Source organism: Poecilia reticulata, linkage group LG18 (assembly GCF_000633615.1).
Source record: "Poecilia reticulata strain Guanapo linkage group LG18, Guppy_female_1.0+MT, whole genome shotgun sequence".
Lineage (NCBI taxonomy): Eukaryota > Metazoa > Chordata > Actinopteri > Cyprinodontiformes > Poeciliidae > Poecilia > Poecilia reticulata.
The window spans coordinates 14,608,965-14,634,648 of NC_024348.1; the positions used below are offsets into that span (position 1 = coordinate 14,608,965).

General features: G+C 39.3%; 1 protein-coding gene across 5 annotated transcripts in view; it reads right to left on the reverse strand.

Annotated features, from left to right (window-relative positions):
* The window catches only part of LOC103480793 (ATP-binding cassette sub-family A member 1), a 125,338-nt gene that overhangs the window by 22,579 nt on the left and 77,075 nt on the right, over window positions 1-25,684 (reverse strand). For 4 of the 5 annotated variants that reach the window (XM_017310253.1, XM_017310254.1, XM_017310252.1 and 1 more), the window contains 7 exons: window positions 21,868-21,991; window positions 19,587-19,716; window positions 18,736-18,856; window positions 13,075-13,137; window positions 8,608-8,714; window positions 2,615-2,756; window positions 1,018-1,152 (listed from right to left, as the gene is read on the reverse strand). In XM_017310253.1, coding sequence (XP_017165742.1) covers window positions 1,018-1,152; window positions 2,615-2,756; window positions 8,608-8,714; window positions 13,075-13,137; window positions 18,736-18,856; window positions 19,587-19,716; window positions 21,868-21,991 — 822 coding nt within the window. Of the gene's footprint in view, window positions 1-476; window positions 871-1,017; window positions 1,153-2,614; window positions 2,757-8,607; window positions 8,715-13,074; window positions 13,138-18,735; window positions 18,857-19,586; window positions 19,717-21,867; window positions 21,992-25,684 lie in introns of those variants that run through there. The other variant, XM_017310256.1, reaches the window with a different exon arrangement.

Here is a 25,684-nt window from a genome sequence, read left to right on the forward strand (position 1 = left end):
GGGTTTCCACTGCACTGTAAAATTTGAGTTATTCTTGACCTCTCCCCCTTTTTTTTCTTTTCGTTTTACATCCACCAGGGTAAAAAGACAAAAGAAAATCTGTGCGGAAATTCAACTCGAGAAAATGTACTAGAATAGAGGTGGTACTTTTCATTTTACCCTGAAACCATCATTCAGTGCAGTCCATGATTAGGGTTCTGGTTAGGCATCATGGGTAATTTCTCTATTGCGACAGGGATGAGGGGTTTGTGGGGGTCTGACAACGTTGGAAGACCAGAAACTTTCATGCTTTTTACCTCTTGGTTCAAAACCACATGTACAACTTTGAATAACTGCAGTTGATGATGAGCTCGTTTCAAATCTTTTCAGTTTCTTAAACACATAACTTTCAGATACACCAGGATTTTTTTTTGTTTTGTTTTTTCTTTTCCACCTACCCTCTTTGCTATTTTCAGCAGACGGGATACTGGCACGGTCAGGTATTGTGTTATAGTGTGTAGAAAAGGCCTCAAATAGCACCCGCATCATTGATTGTTCTCATTGCCGGTTTCTCAAAAGTCTTACTGAGATCTTCAGAGATCGAAAAAGCAACGCTGTGCAGTAGTCCAAAGAATATTAAACTTGAAGGTAATTATTTACCATCTATATTAAGGTGACATTTCTTTATCTTAACCTCTCTTCACTCTCAGAACCAAGGCTTGGTTCAAACGTGAGAGTGTGTGTGACCACTCTTCTCCCAAGGCATACACACTCGTGCTCCTTTGGGAAATTTAATGAGGATTTGCAGCTTCGATCCATATCTTGTTTTTCCCCTGCCTCTTAGACCTTGGTTCATATTCCAAAGCTATTTCCATCTCCTCGATACAATCTCTGAGCGCACAGAGACAAAAATAAATGAGCTACTTCACTCTAAACACCTTCAATGAACAAATATTGACAGAAAAGTACCACTCGGTTATGAAATGGCGGCATAATTCATTCCACTGTGTAGAGCATAATAACAAAGCTCAATCTCACCAAGAAAACCACTGGCGGACACCCGATCAGGGCCATCGCTGTGGAAAGTTTACGTTTGTTCCCGCCGCTGTAGGTTCCTGCTGACTTGTTGGCGTACTTGATCAGCCCCAGCTTCTGAATCCCCCACTCGGCCACCTTTCAAGAGAGGGAGAAAGACACAGCTGCTATTATGGATTCAAAATGGCGGTTTGTAAACCCAGGGATGAACCCATGAAATCGTCGTGGATGACATTTGGTCTCGGTTATTCGGCAAACACTGAGCTCTGCGGTTTTCACATTTGAATATGTCGACAGGCGTCACAGTGAGACGTTCATCGCAGGCTGCGGGGTGAAGTTTCGGTAAAGCAAACATTGCCCAACATTAATCATTACATAAAGTTATGATTTAGCTTTTACAAACAAGGTAGTCTGTAAATGCTTTGGTAAATGAGGTATTATTATTATTAGGTAAAGCTCATATCTGAGAGCCAATGTTTTTTCAAATTAAATGAAAAATGCTTTGGCAAAGGCCCAAACCTCTAAAGGTTTTTGTGGAAGTTACTGAAAAATGTGTCAAATTTCCAAACAGATATGCACAAAGTTCTTCATCATTATATAAGTGTAATGTGCAGAGCGACTTTTACCAAACACCTTTTTGGAGCGTTTATGATATTTGAGCTAAGATGTATAATTTTGACCGTTGACAAAATGTACCACAAAACAATTCATTCAAAACTGCTCAATCGATTTTTATTTCTAGAACTCAGAAAGTTTCTATTTTGCATAATTCTGATCTTTAAATAAACGTTCACGAGTATAAAACTAAGCACATCTACGCCCAGAATAAGTAAATATAAACATCTGACAGTTTATCTGTCAGCTGAGCATCTACTCTATATTGTATATAGAGTAGATGCTTGCTGATGATGTTTGACCAGTGGCTGCTGCTCACTTCCCACTTCCGCTTGTGTAGGAGGAATAAGGACGTAATAATGTTTTCTAAAAATGAATGATATACTGCCGTATTTTCTCTGAAAGTTATAATTATCCCAAAACTCTAAATGCGTGAGAGTTTTGTTTTGGACAAGTAAAATATTAGAAGGAATTTGTTTGGCTGGATTTTTTAAAAATTTTTTCTTCTTCAAATAACATCACAATGGATTGCTGCAACATTTGGAGTACTGCTTGCAGGACGGGGTCCCTTTGCACTGCAGCTAAGACATCAAAGTCCTGGCTCTGAGTCTGTGGTCACTGCTGGCCTCCTTCCTCTTTTGATTTTTTTTTTTTTTTTTTCTCCTGCAGGCAGTTGGTGTGAGAGAAGAGCAGCCAGGCTGCCTAAGGCATGCCACACCACTGGGCACTGTGAATAATGTAGAGCCATAACCCACAGCTGCTGCTTTTGTTCCACGGGCCATATTTCATTATGCATGGCTTCTTGCATCCAGGTTATCTCTAGCTTCTGCATGTTTGTTTCTAAACATGTATTCTTGCTGACATGCAGCGGAGAACACACCCTAAGCCACCTGGTAAAAAGAAAGCATTTCATTGCGTCCGCATTAGCTTTGCAGCCTAACGTCGCCTCAATCCATTGGAAGGTGGAAAATAAAACGTCAATTACCATGGCAACCTCGTCTTCTGGTACCCCTCTTAGCCGAGCATAAAACTCCAGATGCTCTCGTCCAGTCAAAAGGTCATCAATGGCGTCGAACTGGGGACAGTAACCCATGTTCTGGTGAACATGTCTCATTTCTGTCCGAATGCTGGGAAAAAAAACAAACAAAATGTTTTTAGCATGATTGCCAATAGTTTTTTGAAATAACTTAATTATAGAATGGTATGGCAAAACCTTTGGAGAAGGAGAAGAGTTCAAGAGCTGGAAAAGCAAACATTTCTGAGAGGCTTGTCAAATATTCACAATGACTTGATAAGAAACACAAGAAAACAGAGATAGCCCAGTAAAAGCCACAGAATGAAATGTTTCATACTCTGCACGTACCTCCAACTAAATGTCACTATGTCTGAAACAAATTGGCAAAAAAATAAAAAATACCTCCACACACAAGCTGCCTTTATCACTCCGAGGCATAAAGCGGTGAAGTGGATTTTCTTTCATCTCTACCAAGCTGCTTTGTTTCTTAAAGATAACATTGGGAGAGTTTTTTCTTTAATGGGCATTTTTCAAAAGGAATGGTCAAATGGATAAATCCCATAAAGAATTAAATAAAACTTAAAGCTTCAGTGATCTAATTCTGTGTTTTGGTCTTGTGATAAAGGTTTGTGGTAAGTGTATTTAATGGTCTGCATCTGGTTCCAACACAAAGTGGTTAAATATTCCTCAACATCAGTTTCATGAGAGGACTCTACACCAAAAACCGTTCCGAGTTGGAATAAAAATATTTCTTCTTGAGATGTTTTTTGCTGAGGAGTGTTTGCCAGTCTTCTGCCTGGTAGAATTTGATGACTGTCGTTTAAAGCCTAACTTTGCTTAATGAATCCCTGCAGACGAATCAATTTTGCAGCATGGATCGGAAATCAGTGTTGCCTAATAACCAGATGAAAATAGAAGGCATGGAGACATATTTAGATGGCTACATACAGCATTTTCCACATTTGTTAAAACCTCTGGTAGACATCAATAGGAGACCTCTCAATTATTTTAGCTTTCATTGCTTAATGTCCAACAAGAGTCACTAAGCAATGACTTTTCTAAGCAAAAATCACAATTTATTCATGGATACAGCCAATTTGATTTTCTAAAAACGTTTAATCAGTGACCCATGACTGTTTTTTTTTTACTTGGAGTATAAATAATATAGGTCTGATTACTCTGCAATTATTGTTGTTACATATGCTATTGCGATATTTTTTAAATATTTTTTACCTCCATGGATCAATAAAACATCTAAGCTGATCTACTGTGCCCAGCAACAAAGCTCATTTTATGTTCCTTCAAGTTTTTTTTGTACCCCAATGTACACACAAATCCCCACAATCACACCAAAAAGTTTTCCTCTTCACATTCATGAAGAATAAAAGCATACTTCAGCTGCCAAAGAGCCCATTAGATGATGCAAATTTAGCAACGCCTCAGGCGCCCATCTGCAGGTGAGCTGTATTTTAAATGTGTCAAATTAAATTTGCTGGCCATAATTAAGCAACAAACCTCCTAACAGGACGTTTCATAGGTACTTAAATGTCACAGTGAAAATCCAGTTATGTAGTTAAAAGAATTTTCCATAGAGGTGGGAAACGTTTCAAAGAAAAAGCAGTGAAAGTCCTACTGGTGACCATCAGTGTACAACTTTGTTTCTGTGGTCCGCAGCACTAACGTGACCATTTGTTCATTGAGTGGTTTCTGCACCTCTGCCATTAGGTACAGCCGTATTGTGTAGAAAGAAACACGATTGGTATTTTTCTCAACTCACCAGGAATCGCGCAATCATTTTCCAAAATGTTTTTGCTTTTTTTCCATCACAGTAGCACCAAAAATACAGGTTTCACATAAAACATTTTCCTCCTCCTGATAGCCCTACATCATGAGTAACCCAGGACCATGTGCAAGGGGCTTGAGCTTTGTATTCTATTTATTTGGCCTGGAGATAATAGATCGTTTGATGGGATTGGGGATTATAACGTTGTAGCCTTAGCATGAAGCCATAGTTGCTAGTTCTGCTTTATTTTTTCCAATGATAAGGTCGCAGGCAGCAGTGCGTGTTAGTCACAGATAACCTACAAGCGCATCTACTGTATGGTACCCTCAACATCTTGACATCCTCCCGCCACAATATTCAAACATCAAACTCTCATCAGCATGTTTAAAATGGTCAGGAACCGTTTCTTATCCATAGTACAGAATGAAGAATGTCCTTAAATCAGCCAAGACAACTTTACAAATGAATAAAAAATTACCTTTTCATTTTTTCCCTGCTTTTTATTTTTATGGTGTAGTCTTAATCTAGAGTAAAGGGTGGCTTCAATTACAGAGTGAATAGACAAAAGCTACAAACAAAAACAACAAAGAAATCCGTTCAAGCACTCTGAAATCATTAGAATGGAAATCCTCAGCTCTCCAAACAATAATTGACTATTCTCAGTGAAGGTAGAGGTTGATACAAAGACCGACCTGAGCATCGCTTTATTAATACGTCAGTATTCCTGCAGTCAAACTTTGCCTTTGGCAGTCACTCAGTGGAGTTGTTTTTTTTTACTTAACGGGGGACTGGGTTATATAACAAAAGAAAAAGTCTAAAACAATATAAAGCAATCGTTCAGGAAAACGATTTTAAACATTACTCAGGACATTGAGTTTAGACAAAAGCAACACATAATCCATATAAAAAGCTGCAATTCTATATATGACTAAAGGGTTCAGTAAAACTTTGTAAACTTGTTAAGACAACCTTTGTCATTACTGTGTCTCTACACAGCACAGGACCTCTAGAGAGGCTTGCAGACAAGAAAAAAATACAGAAAGACCAATTACTATAAATTCTACTGTATAAATGAACTGGTCTGAGTTGCTTGTCAATTATAAACCATGTAGACCCCCCAGAGTGTGGTTGTTTAGTGTTCCAAGCACAGACTGAACAAGGTGAGGCTGTATGTAGTTTATATGCTGTTCACTCGGGAGGAAACTCACTGGAAAGCTGAGATGTGTCTACTTTAGATCAAGTCTCAAAACATTTTTTGTTCATTGCAGGTTTTGAAAAAAAAAAAAGAAATAAATAAAAATAAAAATCTGACATAGGGACTTTCTGTTGAAGAGAGAAAAAACTTGATTTGGAGAAGACGTAAACGTAAAATTAAACTTCAAGCCGAAGTTGGATTTAAAAGTCCCTTCAGTATCTGCATTTTAACATCTTTTTCTTTTGTGCAGTGCTTTTATGTGCGCGCCTTGTTACTTTACTTTGGAGTGCCTTGTGATGAATGGTGCCGTATAAAATTGCCTTGGTGTTTACCAGGTTATAAAATCAATCCTCAGCTGCTCAAACCTCCACAAAAGACTGAAAATGTACTTGCACTATAATTTTCTTTGCAACAAGCTTATTTGTGCAGAATTAAGTTGAACTGGTATTTTTTTAAAAATATTCCTTTACTTAATTCTTCATCCTTTATGTACCTCTGCATTTTTAGAAATGTACAAACATTTGATTCTTTTGATTATTTTAACTTTTAAAAGCTAAATCAAGGACTGTGTGACTAAGTATTCCATTTTTCTTTTGCCTAGAAAGTACTTCTGTGTTTGGATGTATTTCTTCCATGGACAAAGTTTACACCCCATCATACTCTCCCATAGGAAGTACAGCTGGGCGAATATTTCTATGTTTAGGTGTTTATGTCCTCAGCAAAGTTATTAATGGAGCTGTTTGCTGCCATTCTGCTAAACTTCCTTTGTTTTTGTCCTCCCACAGAAATTGCCACTTCGTTTTTATCGGTTTGCTTTCTTGGATGCAAACATTGATGGAGCTGCCAGCCAATTCACTCAACTTGTTTTTCTTTCCCATGGAAAGTTCAATTAGCTCAGTGCTTCTGTGTTTAGGTACGTATGTTGATGGACGGACCTATTGACGGAGCTACTGCTGCCGGTATCCTTATTTTTTCCTTCACTCTTGACACATGCTTTCTCAGGATGAGGGATTGCTGCAAAGACAAAGTCTTCTTCCAGTTGGCCTCTGTAGACTGATGTCTTTTTGCTAATTTTCATTACATCATCAGCTTAATCTGACTAGGTTGCACTGTAGTTCAGATTGATTTGGACACAGTGTAGCTTGATCTGAATGTGACTGTGTGGTTGTATTGTGCTGGAATGAATGAGATGGATTTGAAGTCAGTCTGAACTGAATTGGATTCTACATACCTGAAAAGAATATGGCCTATTTGTCTTGCAAAGTACCCTGAGAAGATGGTTCTTGTGAACTGAAGCTATAAAAATAAACAGAACCGAATTTAAATATGCCCATAACTTAGAAAAATGGGGGGGGTGGAGATGAGATGTGCTTTTGTTTGCAATTGAGAGATCGCACAAAAAGTCTATGACGTAAAGATCCAACACAACCAAAAATGAGGTAATGATTCACTAATTTTCTAATTTCCTCTTGGTCTATTAGAACAAAAGACAGCAAATGAGCCGACACCCACATGGTTTCCTTTTTTTAAACACTAACCAGATGCCACGCAGAAAATGAAGTCGATGCAGGTAGGGACAGATATTCTTGAAATTACAGATAAGAGAGAGAACTGCTGCAAGAGCAGAAGCATCCATTTAGGAAACTGTTGCCTTTCCTCCTCTGCTGATCGTTCTTTCTTGCCGGAGCGCAGAAAGCGAGCATAATGAGATGAAAACATAAGAGTGGGTGTTGCCTGCTCACATCTGTTTTCCCTCTTTTCAGATGATTCCCCTAAAGGTCCCAGAGATTTTTCTTTGATCACTATCACCCACATTAATCAACATTACCGGAGCCGTGTAAGGCCCCCGCTGCATACGACTTTGCTCCCGCGTCGAACACAAAGTCAATTATCAGATGTATGAGCGAACATCTAGAGCAACCGCCGCTCCGCTGCGTGCGCACTCCCCTCAGCCGGGCGTGGAGATGCTAGACGAAGGAGGTGAAGGAACAGAGCTGTTTGTTCCTAAAAATAAGAGACGGCAAAAACCTACTTTCTCGCTAAAGCGTTCTAGGTTCTTGTTTCGCTGTTGTCAAGGTGTTTTATTTTTTCATATTACATGTACAACCATTCTTTGTGGTTGATTTTGTAGACACATGGAACAAAAAAAACAAAACAAAACTGAAGCAGGTACAGGTCAAAAGGAATGATATGTTTGCAAGAAAGATCACAGTGTTCCGAATATGTTGGCGAGGAGACAAAGCAGAAACATATATTTCAAATTCCCACACATTCCCGTAACTCAGGCTTCCGGAGATTTTTGTCCTGCCTCACTGTGTATGAATACAAAAGTTCATAGAAAACTTATAACACAACACTGGCAGGCTTTAAAATGGGATTTCGAAGAAAAAATACGCTGGTAGAGAGAATAAAAGAAAGAGAAAGCAGGGGGAAACAAAGGACAAAAGAAGGAAGGAAAAAATGAAGGGGAGATAGGCGAGATGGAAGGGATGAAGAAATGAAAAAAAAAAACTGAATAATGAAATAGCAAGCACAGGAGACAAGGAGAAAAGAAATAACCAAAGTGTGGAAGTAAAGCTTGAAGCAACTGGAAGGCAAACAGAAAGAAGGCCAGAAGAAACATAGGAAAAATGGAAAGGAAGGAAGGAAGGAAGAAGGGGAAGAACAAATGGATGGATGGATGAAACAGTTACTACCCTCTGGAGATACAAACATTGCCTACTACTCTGCAAGAAAATAAATTAAAATCAAATCACATACTGTCCCAGACATTTCCAGGAACCCTGACAACAGAACCCACGGAAGGTAGAAAAAGCAAAAATATAAAAGTTAGAAACTACTGGGAAGCAAAAAAAGAGATGTTGAGAGAGGGGAAAAAGAAGAAGAAAAAAAAGAAAACTAGAGCTCGATCCCCACCTGAGCAGCTATCTTGGGTGGCTAATTGAGATAAGTTACTCTGTGCACTAGTGAGACACAGAGCCTCACCTGTATCCGTTTAGAAAGGCCTCTCCGCTGGAGACTGGGATGTCTCCCGTCAGCATCTTGAATGTCGTGGTTTTCCCAGCGCCGTTGATCCCCAGCAGGCCGAAACACTGGAGAAGAGGGGTCGTCCGTTAGGAAAACAGTGCGAGTCTCATCGGAGGACTGACAGGGCAACATTCTCGATTGCGTTCGTAACACTCTCTGATCATTAGCAAATACAATGAGGCGAATGTGCGGGGAAACGCAAACGTCTTTCCGAGGCAGATAATTGAAGCTGGACATTGCAGTGTCTGCGAGAGCAGGTTCGGTGGGTTACAAAATAACAAATTGACGTATTGTGTGCACAAACAAAACAGGCAGTAAATCAACAAACACCGTGAGAGTCTGGCTATTCCCAGAGTCTCTACGTGCCTCTTCACACTGCAACAAACAAACGCCCTCCTCGGTCTTTATTTTTTTTCTCTCCCAACGCTACCGTTTCTACGGCTTCGGCATGAAAGGAAGTTGTTCCTGCCGACCCCTCTATTTGTGGTCATGTGACCCCTCCCCCCCAACCCCCCTACTCGGTCTTAGGTATTCAGGCTTTGGCATAAATATTTGATTCCTGTCTTCCATTGATCCCTGCTTGTTTGTGACCCGCGCCCAATGAAGGCGTCGAGCGGGGCTAAGCTCGATGTAAATAATGCATGGAAGTGTGGCGTGTGATCAGCAGAGCCCCACGAATCCCAATATTCCTCTGGCATTTACACTGGGCTCCGAGTAAACACCGGCAACGACGATGGGCACCAGCGGGGAAGCCCTCTGAGCCCCAATGACTGTCAGCTTTTCACACTGTGTTTATATGTGTGTGCGGAGCAGCTTTTTAAGCCGTGTGTAACGCATCGCATGCTATGAAATGATTGCATTTAACCAAATTTGTTATCCAGTTGTAATTTACAAGGTTTGCGATATTAAATTCGATCCGCACGCCTTCGCTGCTTGGTACCGTGTAGTCTTTGTGAGTTTATTTTTGAACAATTATACTAAACGGTACTATAATGCCATAAGTGATGGAGATGGATTGCTTTGCTGCCTTCATTAAGCTGAGTTCAGAGAACATTTTGTTTGGACTTGGTTGGAGGAAAGAATGAGATAAAATCTATTGATTTCAAAAAAACAGAAGCGGTGGTCAGACATTTACAATTACTCAACCAATATCACATTGATTTTGGTCTTCATACCGTTTATATCACCTGTATTTTTGTCCATGTTGGCTTGATTATACAATCGCAATGTTTTGTTTAAAATAAGGAAATTAGCAAAAATACGTAGTTGACATTATACATACGTAGTCACGTTGTTTCATTTTTACATTTCAGTTTGTAGTTTTTGATTCCCAGTCTGCCAACGGAAGAATTTGCCGCATTTCAACGAATTAAGACTCAGCTGGAAGTTTGTGCTGAGCCACACATGGACGGTGTGCAGCAGGAATAAAGAGTGTGGCTACATTTAATAAAAGAACTGACAAGTTGGCTCACTGCAACATTTGCAGCAACAAAAAGTTGTGCAAAGAAGAAGAACATGACCAATATGTTTGAAAACCTGTGAGTTAATGGAGTAGAGTTATAGAAATCTCTGTATCTAACGCGCCGCTCCGGTGCTCCTTCCTACAGGCTCTGATTGCCAGCATAGCACCGAACAGACTCACTCTGTTCACCCATTTATTACTGCACCAGCTCCTAACCTGGAATGGGTTTAAAAAGTAGTTTTTTTTTTTGTTATTTTCTGCTTATAAGTTGCTTGTGATGACACCAAGCAGATGTGTCTGTGCAGTGATATCAGGAAACATTTTTTTTCCAATTAAAGTGATCGGTAGTCAGCCGGACTCTCTGAATGAAGGGTTTTTCCTGATCCCACAAACGCTCCCCTGAACAGGAGGAGAATCCCGCAGCAGTGGTTCAGCTGCAGACGCGCTGCAAAGCCTCCACGAGTCGTCAGTGCGCTGTCAGCTCATGGATAACAAGATGCATTGACTTCAGGTGTTTCAGTGTCTCGGTCAGAGATGACACCCATGTGGGACTTTTTTTTGGATTGATCGATTTGGTTACATCCGTGATGTTCTCCATGTGTAAAGTTGAAAATGTCCACATGTCTGCACCAAGTGGTCAAGTGTGTGTAATCTGTCAAAATGATGGATGGCCATCACAGTAAAAAAAAACAAAAACACAAAAACATAAAAGATGGAAAATATTTGGTTAATGTGAATCCTGCTGTAAATGTGTTTTCATAAAAAAGATTCTGAACATTTATATTCAAGTAAGTATTTTATAAACTAGTTAGAAGTAGTAGTGAAAAAATTCATGGTGAAGTTAATAAAAGATAAAAAGCTGAGAATTAAAATGAATTCAGAAGTTGAGACTGTTTTATCCAGAACCAGCTGGTTATCCAGCTCCTTTAAACCCTGTGAACTTTTTTTGACACAGAACCGGAATCAAGAATAATAAAAACCTGGAATCGAAATGAGGAACTAGAATCGTAATTCAAACCAATCCCAACCCCTGTGAGTTTTAAACTGCCTTATTGCTGAAAAGTGCTACGCAAATAAACTTGGTTGATTGAAAACGTAAAACAGTTTAAAAGCAATACTCCCAAATACTGATGTTATGTAAACTCCCAAGTTTCAAGACAATAATAAATAAAGAAATACATTTTAGACATAGTCTGTCTTTTATTTTTGAGGTAATTCTAACTACAGGTCCTTCTCAAAAAATTAGCATATAGCGATAAAGTTAATTATTTTCCATAATGCTTAATAAAAATTAAACTGTCATATATTTTAGATTCATTGCACACCAACTGAAATATTTTAGGTCTTTTATTGTTTTAATACTGATGATTTTGGCATACAGCTCATGAAAACCCAAAATCCCTGTCTAAAAAAATTAGCATATCATGAAAAGGTTCTCTGAACAAGTAATTAACCTGATCATCTGAATCAACAAAGTAACTCTAATCACCTGCAAAAAATTCCTGAGGCTTTTAAAAACTCCAAGCCTGGTTCATTACTCAAAACCGCAATCAGGGTAAGATTGCTGACCTGACTGCTGTCCAGAAGGCCATCATTGACGCCCTCAAGCAAGAGGGTAAGACACAGAAAGACATTTCTGAACCAATAGGCTGTTCCCAGAGTGCTGCATCAAGGCACCTCAGTGGGAAGGAAAAAGTGTGGCAGAAAAAGCTGCACAACCAGAAGAGGTGACCAAACCCTGAGGAAGATTGAGGAGAAGGGCCGATTCCAGACCTTGGGGGACCTGCGGAACCAGTGGACTGAGTCTGGAGTAGAAACATCCAGAGACACCGTGCACAGGCGTGTGCAGGAAATGGGCTACAGGTGCCGCATTACTCAGCTCAAGCCACTTTTGAACCAGAAACTGCAGCAGAAGCATCTGACCTGGGCTACAGAGAAGCAGCACTGGACTGTTACTCAGTGGTCCAAAGTACTTTTTTCGGATCAAAGCAAATTTTGCATGTCATTCAGAAATCAAGGTACCAGAGACTGGAGGAAGACTGGGGAGAAGGAAATTCCAAAATGTCAGAAGTCCAGTGTCAAGTACCCACCGTCAGTGATGGTCTGGGGAGCCATGTCAAAGGGCAGGGTCAATGCAGCAGCTATCAGGAGATTTTGGAGCACTTCATGCTCCATCTGCTGAAAAGCTTTATGGAGATGAAGATTTCATTTTTCAGCACGACCTGGCACCTGCTCACAGTGCCAAAACCACTGGTATTACTGACCATGGTATTACTGTGCACAATTGGCCTGCCAACTCTCCTGACCTGAACCCCATAGAGAATCTGTGGGATATTGTGAAGAGAAACGCAAGACCCAAAACTCTGGATGAGCTTAAGGCTGCTATCGAAGCATCATGGCCTCCATAACACCTCAGCAGAGMCTCAGGCTGATTGCCTCCATGCCACGCCGCATTGAAGGCTGCAAAAGGATTCCTGACCAAGTATTGAGTGCATAACTGAACATAATTATTTGAAGGTTGACTTCTTTGGTATTAAAACACTTTTCTTTTATTGGTTGGATGAAATATGCTAATTTTTTGAGACAGGGACTTTGGGTTTTCATGAGCTGTATGCCAAAGTCATCAGTATTAAAACAATAAAAGACCTGAAATATTTCAGTTGGTGTGCAATAAATCTAAAATATATGACAGTTTAATTTTTATCATTGCATTATGGAAAATAATGAACTTTATCACAATATGCTAATTTTTTGAAAAGGACCTGTAATCTACAACAAGATAAGTTTGGTCTGATTTAGATGCAGGGAGTTAGAAAAAATATATGTATACATGTGTCCACTTTTTTCTGTGTATGTAAACTTCTAGTTTCCACTGTGCAAAAAAAAAAAGTCCTGGTTGACAAATTTCACACAAACTTTACAGTTGAGAAGTTGCTTGTGTAATTCGGCAGCATCTGGCTCACCTCTGCAGCAGGCACGCCCACGCATAGCTGGTCCACAGCAGGGGTTTTCTTCCCAGGGTATACCTGCAGCGAACAGACAATACAATGAATCAACCAACCAGCCAGAGAAAAGGCGGGAGGCGGCGGACGGTGGGGAGCAGACTGCGACGGAGACAGAACAGTGGATGGCATGAGAGAGTACAGCGCGATAGACCATAGCAGCAGCAAGAAAAGGAAAAAAAAAGGCGAGGGGGAGAGGAAGAGGGTAGCAGAAAAAGGGAAAGAGAGATTATGAAAGTCAAGGAAACACATTTTAAATACAATGGATCACTTGGAAAACCATAAAGAAGCCAGATGGGGGGGAAAGGCTTTCCAAATGCATTTAAGAAACTCGTGCAGAACGGAAAAGTAGAATTTTTATTTAATTTTTTTTTTTAAATGAGTGTTTGCGGTGACGGAGCCTGTGAAGGTAATCTGCCTTGACTTTGAGGAGCACTTTATCAGCCTCAATAACCTTCATCGCTCACAAGCTGGAAGTATTTTATTAATGGGTACTTTCTTCAAACACATCTAGTGTTCTCAGCGCGACAGACTGGAAACCAAACTGAGCAAAATAAATAAACAAAACAACATACCCTAAAAAACAGAGGAGATGTTTTAAACGGCTTGTATGTTCCTGAACATTGTATGTCCAACACATTGTATTGAATAAAGGAAGTGATTTAAAAAGCTTTTTTTTTTTTTTTTTGTTTAAGTTGGCAGCACAAGTTTACGTGCAAATTTTCAAATAAATTTCTAGATTTCATATTGAACTATGTTGCATTTCACCCTTTGGAATTAGAACTCACTAAAATCACCTGGTAGCAAGTAAAGATCATAAAGTGGCCTAGTCAATACCCCAGACTTGAGTCAAATTTAAATGACAAACCTCTTAAAAAAAAAAAAAGAGGTCAGTCATGCTGGAAATTCTCCAATGTGACTGAATTACAACAATTCTGTAGAAAAGACTGGGCCAAAATGACTCCAGAGTGCAAATTACTGACTACTCAGACATTGAAACACCACTATGGATCTGCATCATAGTTATCAAGATGCTTCTCTTTTAAAGTCAATTAGGGCAGGGCATGTGAAGTGCTCCTTTTGTTTTGTTAGGACGCTCAAAGAATCTGAAGCAGGATGCCTAAGTTGCCAAAGGCACATTGTGGTCACAGGCATGAATGAATATTAATGAGTCATATTACACAAAGTACAGCTTTGTTAAACCTGTCTAATTATGGATCTGTCGCTTCTCTATCATTTACCTTTAAAACATTTGAAAGCAGCCATTTCATTCCGACTCTTTGTAGTCCAAATAAAAGGTGGCTGGGATTTTTCAGGTCAATCTGAAAGACTTCACACAAAACCATCCACGGCTCAAACCAGCCTCATTAAGCCGCTCCATATCAATGTGCCTAATCAGACTATATCTACCTAAAAAAAACTAAACAAAACAAAACAAAACAAAAAATAAAACTGTATTGGCAATGGATTGCAGTAACATTGACTTGGAATTAGAATTGCTGAATTGTATTCAACATAATAGTATAATTAGTGCATTACACAGTTTTCTTTTCCAAGAAAATTCTTCTATAGTCAATCCAAAGTTTTGTTTTGCTGCAGGTGGTTAGATGAGAAAGTCTTGCTGATAATGATATAACATGAAAAAGAATTGAAATCTACAACAAAGACTGTGTCCTTCAGAGCTATGAAGAATGATTACTTTGTGTACCAGCTCGTTTTTTGTTTGTTTGGTTTTTTTTTTCATTTAAGGTGGAGCGATGGAATGTCAACCAAAAATCCTGAAGAAAACTCAAGTTAGCATTTGGTAAATTAACAAGGAGAGTTTGGAAACTCAAACACAGTAAATGTGACTTTTACACCAAAAAACAGACAAAAGATGTGCATACTGTAGGTGTGCACATAGTTGAATTACTTCTATTTTGAAGCACCTTTATATTTAAATCCAGTATTCAGACATCTTTGTTAGGAGCTGCTAACGTGTCACGTCTTGGCTTGACAATATTTTTGAGAGTGAAACTCTTGTCAACAGCTCTTCTTGGGTTTTCCTAAAAAAGATTTGTTTCTTCAAAACAAAAATGACTTCATCTAGTCATTTAGATGGATGAACATACAGGCTGGAAGTAAAATACATTTTCAATACTCATCTTTTATTTTTCTTATCTTATGCAGAGAGAATTCTCTAAAAAGTACAGTCATTTCAAGACACAATGTTTTTATTTTTAAGTGATAAATGTAAAAAAAAAAAAAAAAATAGTAATAATAATAAATTCAGCTGGATAGCAAATACCTACTTCCCCATCTTTGCAAACACCCAGGAGAAACAGAGGTAACATTTTAGTGATCATTCAATAAAGATCTCTTGCCAGCTCGTGTCTGATTTGTGCCACTAAAAGTCCAAGGGCAAACATTATCGCATGAGTTGAGCTGTAGCTCGCCAAGGTGCCACTCATCTGCTCATCTTCTAAACTCAAACATCTGTCATAGGTCTCCCGAAAACTTCCCTGTCAACTTAATGAGCGTCTGGAACGCTCAATTGACAGCGGCATCCCAATAACGGGCTCTCAGACCGACACGCTTCCATTAGAGTCTTAACCGGTGACAGCCGAGGTGCTAATGCTAAGTGGAAGCTAGCAGATGGGGGGAACTGATGTTTGGAGGAGCAGGAAAAAGGAGTTGGAAGGAAGGAGGGTGAATCGGAAATCCGACAGATGACTGATGTGCTGTCGATCGCTTCAGAGGCATGCTTGGATTTATGACGGGGTCTAGCCTGTGGCGTGTGGCCACCGAAGCCGTGCGCTCATTGATCAATTTTTTATCTAACCCCCCCTCCACCTCTCAAATGGATGGGCCACAGCTGTTGTGGGAGTCAATGAGGGCACTGCATGAAGAATCCTGATGCCTTCTGCCAACAAACTGCTGTTTTTCCACAGTGACGGAAAATGTGTCATTTCAGACGCAGGCCGTCACTGGAGAAGGTGTTCGAGTGCTGCCTGCGCCTCATCAGAAACAGAAGATTTGCGAAGTCATCCGTTGTACCGATGAGGCGTAATTCTCCAAAAAGTTACATAAATCCTATCTGAAGAGGAACAACTATACAAGCTTCTCATTTTTTTTTCACCTTGAGAGATGATTTGTAATACATTACCTCTCCAACTGTTTCAGCCAGCACTTGTTCAGTAATTATCCCTGAGAGCGCGGCGCCAACTGTGCGAGCGAGCAATAAGCGAAAGATTAAGTACGGTGAGACCGAGGAGACCAAGGGAGCAGAGAAGTAAAGGAAAGGTGGTAAGGAGGAAGAGGCTCTCAGATCAGCCAACTGTCGGCGTCAGAAGTGCAACGGAGGCTGCCGTCGTGGCACTTCCTGCTGCCACGCGGCCCGCGGGGAGGGAACATCTGCCAGTGGAGCAAACATTAATCCTGCCGCCTCAGAGATGCACAAGCGCTGTGATGAAACTAAAGGCCAGAGAACCAACACCGAAACATAACCAGTCGCATGTCATCCTCTCTGTCATCCTTGGACTTTGACTGCTTTTTTCTTCATTGACAGTCTAGTTTTCTGACAATCTTTTAAGTGATACTTACATATGAATCATATCGTCATAATAAAGAGTTGGAAAAACTAAAAACGTTGTGTTGACTCACGATACAACCTTTAAACAGTCATTGGCACATCAAAACCACAATCTCACTGCTTCACAATACGTTCCTCTGCTTCTATTGTTATTGAAGAAGTGGGCACTGGTTTGTAAACCATGTGAAGCAGGAAGTGCCTCAAACAAATAGATGGGTATTGTATTCAGATTTAATAGCAAGACAGTTTCACAGACATAAAATGGTATTCTAGCTCCAACAATACATATTCCAAACAGCTGTTAGTTAAAAACATGATTACTAAACCAGATGATCAACTGGAGGGATGGAGCATCTCTTAGATTCTGTGTCAGTCTTTGCTGAATTGCTTCAAGAAACGATGACCTACAGTATCAATCTTGTATTTTCGTTTCTTTTGGAGAAATGATCAGTTTTTGTAATGCTACTACAGGATTATATTTATTTCAACTATTGGGTGACTGCTTTCTTTGTCAATGATTTATCTATAAAATCGGGAGATGTTTTGGTGTCCTACTCCTGAGCTACACATTTGAAGAATGAATTGCTTTTGAATCACTGCAACCTCTACCAAGGCTTTACTTATAGGATGCCAATTAATCTCTGGGGATTTCAACGCGGAAAGCTGAACTTTATGTCACGTCCATCAGGTTAACTCATTGGTGAGAGGTGTGTGTAACTGAGAAGGCTAGATGCTGAAACTAACCTCAGAAAACACTTCAACAAAGTATTGAGCTAAGGGAACAGCCATTGTAAATGTGGTTTTTTTAATCTTCTAATAAATGTGCTTGATATTTTTTTTTTTACTTGAACTGTACAGAATATATGAAACATGTTAAGAAAAGTCAGCCACATACTGTACAGCACCATCCATGATTATTGACACAACTAAAAGTTTTCACACAGATTGTGCTTACAGAGAGACGGTGACCTGAAGATGACACTCCTTGCTAGTGAGGGGAAGTTCTTCTCCTTTCTGAGAGCTGGCTCGTTTAAAACAGCTCGAAATTTTAGCTCAACTTGGCAAATATGTATGTTTTGCATTCCGTCTTTAATATGAAGGTCTTATGCTCGCCTGATCTAATTTTAGGTATTTGTTGTGTTAAGAAAGCAGGCATTCTTATATTTTTGCGTAGTATTTTAATTAAGCTTTTAATTTTCATTTAACACAAAAATGCATGACCACAGAAAACAAACATGCAGAAATAGATTTCCTCATGTTACTTCTGCTTCATGTTACTTTGTGTTCCCCGTTTTTTTAAAAGTAGGTAAGAAAAACAGGCCTGATCTTACTCCATGTTTATACCCTGAGGAATCAAAGACGCATAGGTTACTTACTAGACATATTTTTGATAATCTTAAAACAGTAAACTCCAAATAAAAAAAATATGCTATTTATTCATCATTACCTGTCAGGGATGCCAGTAGTTGTTAGCAACTGTTATTTCTAAAGTCTGCATTTTTCCAACTCAGTAAATGAAAAAAAATGAAATTAAATTTCGCTACTGCTCTAAAAGACAAATTGAAACCTTTTCACACATCTTCACCAGAGGTGAAGATAAATGAGGAGGTTACTGTGTGCGAAATGCATCTCAAAAATGTAAAATACATATGTTTTTTGATGTAAGATAAAAAAAATAATAAAATTGAATGAGGATCCTCAAGGGCAAACACAAAGTACCTTGCTGATGTTTGATTGGAAAGAAAAAGAAAAACCAAGGACTCAAAAATATGTTTTTTTTTATGGCATTCATGATGAAATGTTACTACACACATTCACAAAACTGCCACATTTCAAGACAAGATAGGCAGCTGGGGATCATCTGAAGGCAGTGTGTTCCTGCACTAATTAGAATCCTGTGGCTCTCGCATTGAAAACGGACTATGCCAAAGTGCATTCAAATTGTGTGATTGTGTCTTGTTGTGCAAACCAGCCTGCAAATCTTTTTCTATGATAAGTCATAGAAAAAGACTGGATAACACCGACTAAAAAAAGAAATCAAGGTCGAATACCTTTGTGAGGTCACTGATCTTCAACAGGTCGTTCAGAGCTCTGCCTTCGTACACTCTCTTGCGTTCCCGGGCAACGTCGACGTCCTCCTCCTCTGTAGCCGACTGCTTTGGTGTTACAAGCCTGATTGGACAAAAAAAAGTCAAGGGCTGCGATTATCTCTGCTTATCAATATTAAAATAAACCTAATAAATTGGCTCGGTCAAAGTTCAAACCCAGTGAAAACAATTCCTACAATTTTCATGAGCTGCAGAGGGTTAGTTTCCATGGAAACATTAATTTGACAAAATAACTCACACCCACAAACCCAAATGCAGTCGCAGAACGAATAAACAGATATTGCAAAGATTTGTTGTTTGCTTGTGGAACAAACACTTTTATTTTTTAATCAGTTTAATGGAAGGGTTTGTAATTTATTTAACACAATTAATCACATTTTAAGGAAAATTTACATAAACTAGGCAACATTTTCAATCCAAAACCCCTTTTAGATGCATTAATTTATTGAACAATAAATTACTACTTATAATTTACCATTCAGTAAATTAATGTGTTCTTCATTCAATCATCAGATTGGTGCTGAACAACCTATAGTGCTAATATTCCTATTCAGCTCTCGAGTGTTTCAGGAAAACCTGATCATTCATGTAGCGTCTTTGAAAAGAAGGGATTATCAGAAATATGAACTATGGACGCTGATGTTATCGTTGTGCTCGCCAAAACATGTTTGCATTCAGATAATGTTAAATAAGAAATTTCTCTTGGCTATGTTAAATTTTCACATCTTAATTGTTGTCTGATATTACTGTACCTAGGCAAAGAGGAATGCCATTAAAAAGTTGCTAAGAGTCACCTCGGTTTGCAGAAGAACTTGTACTGGATCAGAATGGTGGTGATGAACATCACAGCTCTTTGAATGGACATGGCAAGGAGATTTTTTCCCACCATATCCCAGCTCAGTGGATTCTTAAAACGATCTTCCCCTAAAACAAAGGATATGACGACAGCGGTGAGATTCATGGGTCATTTTATTTCCATTTTTAGATTTTGTCAGAAAGTTTTTCAGGTAAAAATTGTCTGAAATAAAAAAGAAAACTGCTACGTTTTCATTTCACAGACAGCCAAATTACGGCGTGTCTTCTGTAAATGTTATTGGCCTTTTAAAATTGATCCGTGACATATTATTGAAGCCAGCAGTTTAAGAAGCCATTTAAGCTTTGGACAGAATAGCCAAAATAAAAAAAAAAAAAAAAAAAAAAAAAGTCATTTGAGAAAATTGTTGACATCCTGTATTTGTTTTGTATAAGTGAGGGTCTTTAATGGATGAACACATAAGTAAAGCGGTGACAGCCCTCGACAAACTTTCTCCCTCCTTCCAGCCTGATGCGGCGGGGCGAGGGGAGCGGCGGGGGGAGCGAAATGAGAGACAAGAAAAACGAAAGCGCTTTCAGTCTCATTCTCTAGTAAATAGCCCCTCTTCACACCAGCCCTTTTAAGTTGTGATTGCTTTTCTCTCTCTGGTCTCTGCCACCACTGCAAATTATTCCTCAGACCGCTATTTCCTGCTCCATCTCTCGACAGATAAGACTCCTCTTCCTCTTTCATGTGCCTCTTTGCCTCTTGACAGCCCCCTCGACCCCGGATCCACCTGCGCAGCCACCGTGCCACTTGTCTCCCTTTCTCCCTTCTAAATTTAACTCAAATGCAGAGAAGAGCTTTAGTAGAGGTTTGGGAGCTGTGTTACCGGTCAAATATTTCCCCCCCTGGAGAGCTAGCAATTTGAAAGAAATAGTATGGTGTCACTTTAAAATGAGGACTGTGGTTGAATTTAGTGCTTCTCTGGGAAGGGCTGAGAATGATTTGTGGGTATGTGTACTACTTTAGTGTTACTTGGAGTTGTGACCACAAGTAGACCCAAGGCATGCTGTTTTTTTTATGCCCGAATATTCGAATGTTTGAGGTGTTACACTCAAACACACGTGCCGGTTGGTCACATGGTATACGCCATTTTCAAAATTATAGGGCGAGCTGCAATTTGAACAACTACTGTTTTCGAACCAGTTCATGGTTCCCCCATATTTATCAAACTAGATCTCTGGTATGCTCAATATTTGGTCAGAATCGGGGAGGGGAGGTGAGTGGAAGGATCCCACCGAGTCATTTTCAGCAACTGCAGATACAGTTTGTTCAAACTGATTTTTAAGTGTTAGTCCTCCATGAGTTTGAGTTTGTTTATCTGAGCAACATCCCCTCAAAAGTCAAAACCTTCAACATTAATATTATTAACAGTACTAATATGGTTAGTTTTTTTTCTATAAAAATGAATATTTGTATCATTTATGAACCTCTTTCTTTGTACATCCTGTCGTGGCATCGAATCGCACTGCTTTAAAAGCAATCCATTGTTAGTTTAGTAGAACGTAAGAACTGTTTTTGTACATTTAATAAATGGAACCCAGGTATTTGTCAAAAGAAAAAAAAAGAGAAACAAACCCTTATAAAATGAATGGGTAAATATTCTTTCTAATTTTTTCCCCCCAATCTGTTCTTCTCTCCCCGTAGCTTTAAGCAGCCCTCCCCGATCTCAGCATGTATGTTTTACTGTTCTCACCAACCTGTTCAGTGTTTGTTTGTTAGCGTTCATCTGTTCTCCTTTCAGCCAAACTGTTCAAGGATAACTCACACTCTAGTTTGTGTCAAGTTTCCTCCCACAGACAGAGAGTGCATTCTCTTTCTGAGTACTTTTTTCCTCCTCTTTGTTGTGTCGATTAAATGAATTTGAATTTGACAAAAGATATTCACGTGTTAGGATGCTTTTAAGTAATCTGGATAATATTCTGGTGTATGAAGAAACATTATTTCAATGCGTATATCAACAAAAATGCACAAAACTTATTGATTCAAATGTACAAAAACAAAAGTTCATTCTGCTTTGCAAGAAAGAAAGAATAAAAAGTTGGTTTGATTTCCTGAAAAGAAGTGACGGCATTTTAAGCTTTTGAAATTGTAGTTTTTGTCACAAGCAGTCAGTCTCCTGTGCAGTGTGTAAGAGGAAGAGTGTTTTTTTTCTTAAACCCTACCACTGGATGCCAGCTTAATAGTTCTTAATAGCCTTAGAACTTCATAGTACTTACCAAAATTGATGAAAAGTGTTGCCGTTGCCTGGTTCTTGGCCATGTCAATAAGACCTCTGCCCAGACAGAAATGTGGGAATATCAGAAGCACCTGCTTCACTATGTCATTAATGCGGGTTATGTTCTGTTGAAGAAAAAAAAAACAAAAACAAAGCGAAAACAAACCCATCAGTGGCATGACAAACTTTCTGATATTTATTTGCCCTCGTAGGGTTTTTGTGTAGCCCAAGCGCAATATGTTGAACATTAATCTTTAATCAGCAGGGCGAGAGGAGCCAGAACTTCAGAAGACGTCGCTGATAATTAACAAACACCCTGCACTCCATTCACACGCTGAGCGCCGTTGTGTTGCAGAGCTCCAAATGGCGCGTTCAGAGAGCACAGCGCATCAAGTTTCATCTACCATATTTGACAGTGGGGAGCATACTGTGTGATCTGTGAAAAGGCCCACATACGGAAAAAAACATGTACAAATAAATGGATGAGCTGAGGCTCAGGCAAACAGATGTTCGCCTTTTACATCATAAAAGGCGAGGGGAAACGCAGCATCCTGACCCAAGAGATGAGAACTCTGTTTATCTGCCTCTTTTTTGGATTCTTTTGTGATAAACAAGACAGAAAACACCGAAAACAGAGCAAAACCGTATTGGCTCGCTGTTCAACACGGAACAAATTAAAGGCACGTCTTATCTTGACGAGGTATTTTACTACTCCTTTACCAAACATATTTCCCCCCATGGTGGCAATTAAGTGGGATTCCAATAAAGGACAAAGCAGTAATGAGCTAAAATGACTTCAGAAAAATGAGCTTGTAACAATCTAATGGATGTCAGGAAGGACGTCCAGTACGCCACAGAGGAGAAACGGAGTTTGGAAAACAAAACGCAGAAAGAGCAAGGACAAACTATAAATACACCTGCCGTGGCTTGGCGTTCAAAACCAACTTCATGCATTATGCATCCTGCTTCATCGCAGTCTTCAAAGCTCACGCGTACGCAGCAGGAGACTAAAAATTCATCATTTCTGCTTTTGCCGGTGTAAAGATTAGGTACTGCAGGATGTTGTAAGTTGTGCCATAGTTTTCCAGGTAAAGTCCATTAAAGCCCCATATTTCATCCATGGATGTGTGTGTGTATGTGTGTGTGTCTGTTATTGCAAGGTGAAATTAGTTTGCATGACTGAGCTTTCAATATGCAGTTACCAAGATTGCATGGAGCCATAACAGGACAAATGCCACAGTCAGACAGACTTTCACCGGTCACGTTTCTGGGTAAGGTGCCTGCTCTGAAAAGAAGCAGCTAATCTCAGCTGCTTGCCGTGTGCCAGGCAGGAAAAATGGCACAAAAGACAGACGTTCTGGTTGCAAACATCTTGGATTCATTAAGTTAGGCGATACTAACTTAAACTCTCTCTAGCTGTATGCCTCGGAAACACGTGACAGGACTTTTTGGGTCCATCCCATTTTACAATTAAAACAGAGTATTATGTATTGTCCAGACATATAGTAACATTTTATAGCACAATCAAGTAACTACGTAACCCTCAGTTCTAATGAAAATGTTAAACGTAACTTAAAAGAAATTGGACTTTGCAATTTGACACCTTGAAATTGTTCTCTGTCTCTTTAAGAAGCTCCTGGTCTTTCCGAAATTTCCCCTTCGGCATTTCATCGCAATGATGCTCCTCCATGATGCTATTTACAACGCTTCATCGGAACATTGGACTAAGAAGTAGAAACAGTCTCCAAAAGAATTGTAAGTCAATTTTAGTGGATATGTACACAATGCAGACAACTGCCAGCAAACAGCCAGATATTGTATTTGTTAATTAAGCTCAAAAAGAGTCTGTAGCCAATGTAACTAGAGAGTCTAAATAATAACATGGCCCAAGTGACTGAATGCATCTGTGATGCTACAGAAACATCAGTAGAACCGACTCTGTGATCTTGTTATGTATTTATTTTCATGCAAAGCGGGGAACTCAGATGTCAGTGTTCAGGAACTGATTTTAAATCCAGGTGTGGATTTTCATGCTCAACTCTTTCTACTTTTATCTGAAGAAGCTAGGAGAGATGATAATGCCACATCCACGAAAAACAAAAAATAAAAAATGGTGGGGAAGCGAGGTGAGAAGGGCTGGAGGTAGCGACACCAGATGCACAGAATGAAGTACAGTTCGCAAAACAATTTAAAACCACTCTGTTTGATGCTGATTTTATTTTTTTACTTTAAAATGATTTAACCATGCATACAATATGAGTGCATGGAAATTAATGAAAATGCAACCAAATCTAATCATTTCTCTTTGTGGAAAAATAAACACACGGATGCTTAAGATCAAACGTGGGCTTATGTAAGAACATTCGTTTCTCCTCTTATGAGTAGGTGGTCACTGCAGTAGACATGAGACCATGATGAAAAGCTCTCACCGATCACCATGTAAAAGCAAACCTTCAGATGTTGGGTTTAGCAATAATTTGCTGCCTTTTCTCCTTCTACCTTAATGCATTTGGTGTACGGCGCTTTTTAATATTCAAGCAGTCTTCCTTTGAAAAACTTACTATTTCAGAACACACAAACAGCAGAGTTTGACTTGAAAATAACTCCTTTTATTCATCCCTGTCAGAGGTTACGCAAGAAAGATTAATAAATACACAGAACCATAGTTTTATGTTTTGTATGAATTCCGATAAAATACATAATATGTTTTGCAGACATGTATATGGGCAAGGATAGCCTTCCACAATACACACACACAAAAAAATCATAAAAGTTTAGTGAAATTACTTATTGTTTGGTCTACATTTAGACACAAATCAGATTTTTTTTATTGCATCATTTTTGAAAAATACTAAAACCAATAAAATAGGCTCACACCAAAAAAGATGGGACTACTGATTTCTTTTGGCGTGGAAGCATCTTTTACAGCCTAAACTGCTGGTAATTTGTTGTTTTTTCCCCTGAAGAATCTGCTAAAGCCGACTGAAGCGTGAAGGATGGTGTCTCCAGACGGAAATATTCAGAGCTTATGGAGGGTCACTTAATGACCCAATGTTCTTTCGTTTTCCCTCAGCTCTTTGAGATCATGGTTAAGTTGACTTGCATGCGAAGCCAAGTCTACTGACATACTGTGGTATTTTTTTTCCTCCAGGATGCCTTGTAATCCCGAGACTTCATTGTATCCTAAGCAGCTCTAGAACATAATCAAGCCAAAAGAGTGTTATTAAGTAAACCACTGCGTTCCCCCCCAACATCACCCTCTTTATGTAATTTTCCTGTATCAGGAATTTCACATTACTGAGGAATTGTAGTCATTTTCCAATCATTTGAATCCGCACATCAAGAATTTTTTCACCTGTTGCCACTGGTTACCACCAACCCCACCCCCCATGGGATTTCAGTGTAAACTCTACCACATTCTAAAAGGATGTAGGTTTATGAAACAAAATATCTCTTAATAAAAACACTTTTCACTGTTTCAAATTTGTCCGTCTGTGTTTAGTCCCTTGCTGTTGGATGTAAACGTTTAAGCACACATCCACGCTGGGATTTTCTGAACGCACCTTTATTCCTTACATTCTCCAGAGAGTTAGTAGAGACATAGGAAAGTCAAGCAATTAATAAACAGCAATGACCTTTGGTGCAAGAGGCTGGGCTGACTTGGGAAGCTGGGCTGACGGGTGACGCAAAGCGGGACTTGATTTCAGAATACAACAAAAAAAGCATCTTCTCTTAGTTTGTCCCATCATTTGTAAAAGCAAATGATGGAATACTAGGAAATTTGTCCTCTTTTTTTTATTATGTTCGCTGCTGTAAAT